This window comes from Helianthus annuus, chromosome 10 (assembly GCF_002127325.2).
Source record: "Helianthus annuus cultivar XRQ/B chromosome 10, HanXRQr2.0-SUNRISE, whole genome shotgun sequence".
NCBI lineage: Eukaryota > Viridiplantae > Streptophyta > Magnoliopsida > Asterales > Asteraceae > Helianthus > Helianthus annuus.
Genome location: NC_035442.2, coordinates 64853238 through 64864108, shown reverse-complemented (window position 1 = coordinate 64864108; position 10871 = coordinate 64853238). Strand labels below are relative to the sequence as shown.

The 10871-nt window shown below is 36.3% G+C and overlaps 1 protein-coding gene across 1 annotated transcript; it reads left to right on the top strand.

The window, feature by feature from the left end:
* The first annotated feature begins 1963 nt into the window (after positions 1-1963).
* LOC110885519 (L10-interacting MYB domain-containing protein) lies at positions 1964-6169 on the top strand. Its single transcript, XM_022133219.2, has 4 exons — positions 1964-2166; positions 2313-2417; positions 5138-5500; positions 5577-6169. Exons 3-4 carry the CDS (start codon positions 5141-5143, stop codon positions 5856-5858), a joined length of 642 nt encoding a protein of 213 aa, XP_021988911.1. The 5' UTR covers positions 1964-2166; positions 2313-2417; positions 5138-5140; the 3' UTR covers positions 5859-6169.
* Positions 6170-10871: the final 4702 nt, after the last annotated feature.

Genomic DNA, 10871 nt, shown 5'->3' with positions numbered 1-10871 from the left:
TCAACCGACGGTTTGAACGACGGACAGAAACCTTGGAACCTATGTTTAGATCCCCTAACAACCGCATCTTCACCCGGAATAGCCGCAGCATCCCAAAACACAACATCGGAAGTATCGTCACTCTTAATAAAATCAAGTGCAGACATAACTACAAAAAAAAAAACAAAAATAAATGTATAAGCAAACAAAAATAGGAACATAACAGAACAACATGATAAATGCATACCCTGCCCATCTCTCATAGGCACTGGATCTCGATCAAGTTTGTCCCACAACTTACTAAGACCCAAAAACACCAGTAAGTGCTCAGGAAAGGGATGAAGCCTCGAAGGGCACTCCCTGAGAGTTTCAAGAAAACGGGTATTTATCTCAGAAGCAGAGGGTTCAGGTTCATTTAAAACGTCATCCGGATGCCTCCAAACAAGTTTAAAAGGAACAATTTTCATCGGAAACCCAAAAAAACCGGTCTTTCCAAACACCAAGACTAGAAACCATAGACGAAATTAAACAAGTGTCAACCTTAGATGTTTCGAATGTAAACCAATCACCATTCTTGGCCAACAGGAAAAAGCGACGGAAGGATAAAAGGGTGGGATCATATCCAGAAGCCCGGCACAATACTTCAAAGTGCAAAACCCTAGCCAAGCCCTGAGGATGTATCTGGCCAAACGACACACGATAATACTCTAGGATGTTCAAAACAAACTTCGAAAAAGGATGACGGAGGTTTGAAAATTAAAGATGACGACAATAGAAAGCGATGGAACCAGGGGGACATTAATCGATCGACATATCACATCCCGGAGCAACCGGTTTAAACCTCGACCCAATCCCCCATTCCATACAAAAATTTTCTACTTCCTCTTCGGTTAATCGAGAAAACGATTTTGCTAGATCTTTACGAACACCCATGGTATAAGAAAATTACCAGAGATATGGAATCGGAACTAACCTGAAAGGAGAAAAGGAAAGAAACTTGAGAGAAAATGTGTGAGTAATTGTTTCTCTTCTAAAGGATAAATGTAAATTAATGAAAGGAAAAATGTTATAATTACACAAAGGTTATTAAAACCGCCGCCTGACACAAAAGAAACTTCCAGAAGTCATATCAACTGTCTTGTCAAAATTCAAAAATCAAAAAGCTCAACCGCTTTCAACCTTTCAAGCTTTGAAGCCTTGAAGCCTTCAAGCAAATTAAAACACATGTACAAAAAGTCAGAAGTATTTATGCTTACACCCAAAAACCTCTGACTTGGGGGGCTGATGACGGGGGTAGCTCAAACCTCAATAAAATGACTAAGAATACATGACAGCTTGAAGGATTAAAAGGTTCAAAGGTTTAAAGCCCGGGAAATGAGCTAAGGCAACACTTGTACAGTAATCAGTTATTTCACTGATTACTTGAACGACTCTCTCAGCCGCAAAAACAGAGCGTGTACACAGAGTGTAGTCTTTTGTCCACAGGTCCAAACGCTTCAACCCCTAAAAGGGTAAGTCCTCCACTGCAAGCAGGGTTCACTAGTCCAAGGATTCCTCTTTGGGCGATCTCTTCCTCTATAAATGACACTTCATTTAGTGCATTCAGGAATTCCGATCAGCTCTGATTCTCTTGGGATCACCGATCTTCCTTCTCGAGCACTTATTCCATACAAGTCTCCTTTCTTTACATTCAACACACACAACGTTACTGTTCTTGCTTCCAAGGCTGGACGCCCTTCAGCCGAAGATCTTGAACAATCAATAAACATAATTAGTGAACCTCTCTCCATGTCTTGAAAATGTGGGGGCACCCCACGACCTGTATTAGGCAAACAGGAACCCTCCAAGACTTTTGCCTAACCAGGGTACTCACTATTATTGGTCTTATATTTTTTGCATCAACAAGGGTGTTTGGGATTGCTTTTTTAACCTGATTATCTGATTATTGTTTTTTGAAATCGCAAAAAATCTATTTTGAGTGTTTGCTAAAAAATTAATAAAAAGTGATTTTTTACGTTTTGTAGAGTTCAAAACGTGATAATCCATAAGTAGGTCTCCCCTTACTGCAGGAAAACGTGATTCCACATAATACAGAGCCATAACTGCCGCCAAAATTCCCATGGAAGTTGACCTCTTCATCACGATCCTTTGATCGATCACAGCTGCAGTAGTTCGCTTCATCAAGAGGTATGCTTCTTCATCATGATCCCCAATCATCCTCTTTACTTTCGATCACCACAACTATTTCTTAACTATTTCTTCTCTTCACATTAATCGTATAAATTCACTCTTTTTTTCTAACTATTTTTCTCTTCTTGGTGCGTGATATTCAGCCATTCGTTTCCCACACAAAAGATTGAAAGTGGTGCTTTAGGTTTTCCCGTCTCTTAATTTTCTCCTTTTGTTACTGCTAGCATCTGCCGTTTGCCCTACGTAAGGTACTCGTCCTGTTAATCGTTTTTGTTTTCGGTTTGGTGCAATTGGTTTAATTCAATGAAATTGCTATTGATTGTTCCTCGTTTGGATCCGGATAGGTTTAAGAGGCTGAGTTAACTTAGGGTTTGTTGTCGATTAATAAAACAGATAGGTTACAACCCAATAAAATTATTGAAGTAAACGTATAGCACCAGATACATGGTTATTATAATGGTGGTATGATCTAGTTTATGTTTTATGCTGGTATAATCTGTTGTTTTTTTTATTTAGAGGATGGCCAATGGTGTCTTCTAGATTTGGGTTGCTAATAAGTTATAATGGTCTTCTCATTCTTCTGTAAAGAAGCGGTACTAGTTCTTGCTCTTCTAATGCATGTGAATGAGTGATATGGTGCAAAATTAGGGGTGTCAATCTTGTCAGGTTGGGGGGGTAGCGAGTTAATGGGTTTCAGGTTGGTGGATTGACTAGTTGAGTATTTCAACCGTAACCCGACCCATATATTTATTCGTGTCGTGTTGGATCCATTTAAAATGGTGTTGTGTTCGAGTCATCTTTTGTGTCAACCCATTAAAGTTCGTAATAATGATCTTGCCAGAGCCTTGATATAGCATCTCCTAAAACACCTCCTTAAATCTGCAATATTAGCCAGTAATAATGATCTTGCCATTACTCGCCAAATTAGCAGCAGTCATAGTTGTTGCTCTTGTCATACATATGATTGGAGGCGTCTAAAGTTTTAGCTCCACTTCCCACAACAAACTTGTTTCCTGTAAACCATAATTACCACGTATAAATGTATAATATACATTTGCTTTAGATATTTTTAACAAACAGTGATCAAGAACATTAGAAGTCATTTGGATGGTTAGAATACCTTTAGGACTCCACTGCACACAAAGTGCAGCACGGTTAAGCCTAAGGATAACAAGTGTAGGCACCCATAAAGATCCTTCCTCGTTCCAACCGGTACCATTTCGACGTGAACTGTTTCGACCGGTACCGTTCAAATAGAACCGTTTCGACCCGTACCATTTCGAATCGAACCGTTCCGACATGAACCATTTTGACCCATACGGTTTCAAATCGAACCGTTTCGACGCGAACCGTTTCGACCGGTATCGTTTTGAATAGAACTGTTTTGACGCGGACCGTATTGACCCGTACCGTTTCGACCGGTACCGTTTCGAATAGAACTATTACACATATACATATTATATACATATAAGTAAAACTCCATGTTTGTAACATACTACCACCTGCAGTGTAGTGGTAGTCGCCATGCATTTTAAGCCTATAGTTTGGTGTTCGAGAGTTGCTTTTAGCTTTTTTTGAATTCTCTTTTAATGTTACACGTCTTTAGTGAATAAACTCTTTAATGCTGCAGATCTACCACCCTTTCATTTATTCACTTAAGTTATCTTTTTTCCTTTTTTTAAACAACTAAATTCTTTTATTGTTTTAATATTATTATTAATTATAAACATAATTTGTTTTTCTCTTAACTTCAAAAATTATTCTTTTAACAAATTATTCAAACTGACCCGCGTCTACTCGGGTTGTTATAATGCCCATAATACGGTTTGGTCGAATTATTGAGTGACGCAACAACGGTCCAAAATTCTTGTTTTACTAGAGTGGGTAGGGCCCGACTTTTATCTCGCACAGGGCCTTAACCTATTTTAAGATTTTCGGAGACGGCCCTGTCAACCGACACCGTAAAACAGTTTCAGTGAACTTCAGACCATCTGGCGTCATTCGCCCTCTAATGTAGAGAGATAGAACTCTATCTTGTTGGCTTTCATTACAAACTAACAAAGAGATGAGTTCTCCTGTTCCATGCCATACAACAAAACACACACTAGTACACTCTTGATCACTTCAGTTTAAGGAAGTTATGTAATCTCAGGCTTGTTAGTCATCTTTGGTAGTACCGCTATAATACTTACTTTACGTCACATATTTCCTACAAACTCAACATCATCACTGGTTAGGTCGGGTTGACGTATTCTATCCTCATGAGCCCCATGGTCATATACTTGCTTATTAATAGTTATTGTGTAACGTGTCAAGTTCGCTTTTCAGTTTAACCGTTCTAACATCATGATCATGGAGCCTGTATCATACTTATAAAGATCACCTAACTACCAAAAATTGTTATAGCGAATTCATCCATAATTTTCTGCACTTCAGCTTCTTTCTGCACCTTTTCACTCTCCAGCTGTGTATTCTTCACAACTAACCTGTTTATTTAAACTTATTTTAGCAATATAAGAACCTTAATAAAGCATATATACTAAATCTCCAATTTAGATAAACAAACATACTAACCGTTCAAAAAGCTTCAACCCGTTGTCTCATTTCATTCAAAAATAGAGTTTGTACTCGATGCAAAACGGTCCATTTCATCTAACTTTTCAGACATGGTTTCAATCCGAATCGACCTTTTTTTAATCTCTTCTTGACTTAAACTTATTTTCTGTTTCGTGTCATTACTTTCTAATTCTGCCAAAAGTACCCTTTCGAATAAAACTTACTTTCTTATATTTCGACCGGTACCGTTTCGAATAGAACTGTGCTTATATTTGACTGTTAGAAAGAAAGGTGGAAATGAATGACTGGTAGAAAACAATTTTGTGGGTCTTAATAGCCAAAGACGTCGGATTAGATTGGCACAATAATTACATCATATCGCTGATACATGCCAAATATGTTCATCTAATAGGGAATGGATTTGAACCATGAAAATGCAACAAATAAGCTTTCAACTACCAAGGCTAGTGCTAGAAAAACTGTTTGGGATTCTAGTACCCATATGATATTTGTTGAGTTGTGTCTTGAGGAAGTAAAAATTGGCAATAGACCTGCGAGCCACTTCAATAAGGTTGGGTGGACGAACCTAGCAAATAATCTAAAAACTCGAACAGGAAAAGATTACACCAAACTGCAACTTAAAAACCATTGGGATTCAATGAAGAGGGATTGGAAGTTATACGACCATTTGATGAGAATTGAATCTGGGCTTGGATGGGATCCTGTGAAAAAGACGATAAACGCAACGAGTGAGTGGTGGGATGAAAAAATACAGGTAATGTTTGATCAAGTAGTTTCTTCACAATCTCATCGTAGTTTAGGTACTAACTTTTGTTCACTTCAATTTAAAGGCGGATCCAGAACTTACAAAATTTAGAGGCTATCTTGCCCCTTATAAAGGAAATGATGTTCGTTATCATATACCTAATTTTCGTCGAGGTCAAACAGTTGCCCAATGCGCTCCGAAAGGACTAAAAGAGACATTTAACTACTATCACTCATCTTTAAGAAATGTGATCGAACGAACATTTGGAGTATGGAAGGCAAGGTGGGCAATATTAAAAGATATCCATGTTAATTACTCTTATGAAACACAGGTCGATATTGTGATAGCATCCATGGCATTAGGATGAAAGGTCATTTTGATGAAGCATTTAACAAAGCACAACAAGAAACTTATCATCCAACTCGAGATGTTGAAAGTGATACATCCATCAGAATTAATGGAACACAAGAAGACATAACTACATGTCGTAGGCAAGACGATCTATGTATGAGTTTGGTAAGAGAGAGAATTGCAAAAGATATTATGCAATCTAATTGAATGTTTATCTGTTGCAATTGCGGTACTAATGCAGAATAGTGAATAATTTGTTTACGTACCTTGTACCGAAATCATATGGCGTAGCGATTGAACTGGAGTTTGTTGTTTTTGGCTTCTTGATATTGTTTGTTTGATTTGATGGTTAATGTCCTTTTTTGTCATTTCACTTATTTATTTTTTAAAATATATATATATTTGCCAAACACTCAATAGTTGATTATCTGATTATTGTGATATCAAACAGCATAATCAAATCCAAACACTATCTTTTTGCAGCACGTTTTGTTACAGCTGATTATCTGATTCTGATTATTCAAAACTCATAATCTATTTTGAAAAACAATCCCAAACACTCCCTAAAAATATAATTATAAGTATTTAATGATGTTTCCATTATAATATAAATAGATCTAAATAATAATTATTATACCTTATTAATATTAGTTGGTAATAGTTGACGGACCATTTATCTTTATTAACTAATAAGGTTTCCCCTTAGGTGTATTTAATGAGATGTTTACAGAGGGTTTTAGGTTAAACTCTCATAATAACATCACACATAATTCGACCTCCTCTCTCTCTATAATCATGAGTTCTTCACCCTTCATCATCATCATCGTCATCGCAATCGTCATCGTCACCAATAGCAAAGCTAAGGTAGGGTTTGAGCAGGGTAAGATGTAGACAACTTTACTTCTACCCCATAGGAATAGAGAGGCTGCTTTCAGTGAGACCCTCGGCTTGATGGTAGTTTTGCATCAAACCTTGGACATAAGGCACATAACACTCGGCAATTAAGACAAAGGTCAATTAGTGCATGTACTCCCTTGTCTTTCGGCTATCAACACCACCACATGATGCATGATTAACCATCCCCCTCTTTTAACATTATTTTCACGAAATTAGTAAAAGAACGTTAAAATTAGTGCACTTTCACTTTTGCCCCCCAAGCGCCAACACATATATACATTATATGTGCATACCGCAAGCGGGGCGTAGAGTTCTTCACTGTTACGAACTCGAAACTAGCATCAATCATATACACTCTAAACGGGAACCAGACTTACATGTCAAACTCCATGGCTGCATTTGTTTCTGAATTATCCGTTGGCCTGAATGCTGTAACAGGTATTACTTTTTTTAATTAATTTTATGAAAATATAACTTTTTTTAATTAATTTTTAACCTATTTGAAAAAAATAACAATTTTTAATGTATTTTTATTAACAATTTTAAAATAATTTTTAAAAGAAAAATAAAACATTTAACAAAAATTATATGTGACACCTGTGCTTGTAATCGTTGTATAAACCTTAAACAGTTCAGTTATCAATAAAACAATGTAATTTGATCCCAATATGTGTTTATTTATGTTTGACATTTTGCACGTTTCGATTTTTGTTCAATTACAAACTCTAAATCGCTTTCTGGAAAGTTATACGTAAACTGGTGCGTAAACGTAATCAGTTTAACACGACACAGTGGCGGACTCACCTTATGGGGTGGGTGGGCGGCCGCACCCCTTGAAAAAAAAAATTAGTGGTATTTTTCGCAAAAAATCTTGACCGCACCCCTTGGATATTTTCGTCCGCACCCCTTAGAAAAAAAATGTTAGGAATTTATATAAAAAAATTGTGAACACGGATTGTAACCCGATCAAATTATGTAAATAAGTTAGCCCACTAACCTCTTTAATAAAACTTAAATTCAATCCATCAACCCCAATAACTTAGAACTCATTCAAGCCCAACCAACTACTAATTTTGTTAAACAAAATCAGTCCACATAATTAAAAAACCCTAATCGCTGCCACTTGCCAGCGACTCCCGCCTTCCCTCTGCCTCACCAGCATAATTCCGGTTAGCGACTACAAAATTCCAGCGGCAAACTAGTTAATTCAGGCCGCCCCTGACAGGTACAAGTTTTGTTTTGTTTTTTTTATTTTGATGTTATGCGATTTTGTTCAAGAGTTATAAGATAATAGGATTTTAGGATGGGTTTATAAAGTTTAAACTTTTATGTGTTTTGAGGTTATTTGGGGTTGTTCTAGTCTTTATAGTATGGGTTTGTTATTTCTTAATTTCTTATTGATTATATAATTCTAGTATAGGGTTTGAAAAGATGAAATTCAAAAATTGAACTTAAATAGGTAGTTCGATTTGTTTTGATGATTTATTGGGTTTTTTCAATAGAAACAGATATATATATATATATATATATATACATATATATTTGTTAAAAAGGTTTAAAATTTTATATGTTTTTACGTATTTTTGAGTTTTTCTAGTCTTTAGTTGGGTGGTTTTGTTGATTATATGATTGTTGGTTGGTAAATAACAATTACTAGGGCTTGAAATTCAAATGGACCAGACCCGATCTGATTGTTAATGTGATAAGAAGTTAGGAACTAAGGTTTAATTGTTTGAAAATTGAAATGGACCTGACCCGATCTGATTCAACCCGCTATGAAACTTTGTTTGTTTATGTTTACTTGTTTTACATGACCCGACCCGATCCGACCCGCTATGAACCTATTTTTTATATAGCTAGGGGTCTAAAATCTTTAAAAATTTTTCGCACCCCCAGGAAAAAGATCTTGGGTCCACCACTGACGCGAAAAACACTCTGGAACATCAATATATGCTTAACATATCTTAAATAACCTTTACATAACGTAGAAATAAGTTTTGAAGGATTTGGTAGGGCAAAAACAAGTTTATTCGCTTACAGGGACTAATTATGTCAAACTGCAAAACTATATCGATTCATATAGCAACGAACATTCCGGAACTTGATCATAAGCTAAACCTACCCTAAATATCCTTTACATAGCTTAGAAATAGGCTTTGAAGGGTTCGGTATGCTAAAATAAACTTATTGGTCAATCAGGGACTAAAAGCGTCAAAAAGTGCATTAGTTTGCATTTTCGCGCATATCTTACGTTCTGAACATATCCGGACATCCAAAAATTTTTGTAATCATTAAAATATTTTATTTTAGTGTTTGGAATGCTAAAACTTCATTCGTTTCGCAATTTGGATCATTTTCGTGTTCGTTACGATTTCTGTCGTAATTAACCGAACAACGCAACCGTACAGCCAACGGTCCGTAAAGCATCATAAGATCAGCAGAAACCATTTTCTCTAACATCAGCTGGTTTCTGGGTTTTGGGACATGGTTTAATCAAACTTTGGGCTGGTTTTGGACACCCCTAGTATTATAATTCAGTGGGTAACACATGGAGGGTCAAGATTGAAGCTCAAATTTCAAGAAACGATCCTAACGGTTGTCCGAAATCTATAAATACCCACCCCAAATTCATTCACAACTTGCTCAAATCTGAATTTGCTCTCATCTATGCTATATTGGGACTATCCCTTCTGGTTGAAGGTCCTAATCTTCTTGTCTTCTTATTATATCTTCAAGGCTTGGACCTTTTGTAAGTTTCTTTCATGCTTTGACCAGTTTATGGTCAACACAAAGATCGTTTGAACTTCGCAATGTGAGCGTAATCACGATGGTTATAGTCCCTTATAACTATACCTACTGATTACCACGTTGATTAGGCGTAGTGACGAGTCATATTTTCGGTCAAAATATGTGTTTATGCGTATTTTGCAATGAAGCTATCTTTGGGTATCAAAACACTTTGTTTTGATATCAAACTTGTTTTCTAACTTAGTTAAACATGTTTTGACATGTTTAACTCGTCACTTTTAGTCTAGTGCTTATATAGGGTCGTAAGATAAGCGGTCTAAACAACCGCTTAGACTTTCGAACCCGACCCGTTTGGTCAATCATTAGGATCCGACCAAACATATTTTGTGACCATAGTTGTATAGGGAATAACCTTCCGAGGTTATACCTTATGGCCGCTTCGTTTAGTTAGTTGTATGATAGGTAGTTTATATGCCTTAGGAAAATGACCAAAATGCCCTTTTTACGCATAATTTCATTTTAAGCATATGTAACCTAAATTTTGACATCTAACTGATTAGGCAATAATATTAGACATGTTAAGGCATATAATACTTGTCTTAGGACTAGTTAGGCGGTCCGAACGCGTTTTATGCGAACGACGCGTTAAAGTAGCGTAAGCTATCTAAACGAGTCGTAATGGGTCGTAAGCACTTAGGATAGGTTCCGATTTAGAATGTAGGTCTTGTTAAACCATATTACATGAGTTCCTATACTCATTTGGTTTACGAAACCACATTTTATCCAATCTTCCGATTTAGGTCCGGTTTATTAACGTAGTTACCTATATTAGGTGTCGTTTGATTCCGTGATTCCTCAAGCGTTACTTGATCTCTATTTCAAGACTATTTAGCAATATCAAGTGAGTACATAGTCCCCTCTTTTACTGTTTTCAAACATTTTGGGGTGAAACACATGTATCTACTTGTTACTTTCGTGCTTTTCATGCTTTTATAACATATACTTGCTATGTTCATGTAGTACACGTATAGTACATGAATTCATCCATGTTTATGTTATGTATGTTTAATTAACATGCTAGTACATTGATTTCATAAACACATTTGTTTCATATGTTTATTTCAGCATATGTACACATTGATTTACATCACATGTTGCTACGTATGTTAATTTAGCATACTTAGTACATTGTTTTCACTTAACATGCTTACATTTGGTATGACACTTGGTTTGTATAACGAAACTGAAATACGTTCATTAACATTGATCACGCTGCTCGGTAGTAAGTAGTGGTACCATAGGACTTGAGAACTCCCATTCCTGAAATCCTAGGTTTGTTTGGACGTAAGGAATGACTGAATCCGAAAACATTTTTTTTATAAAC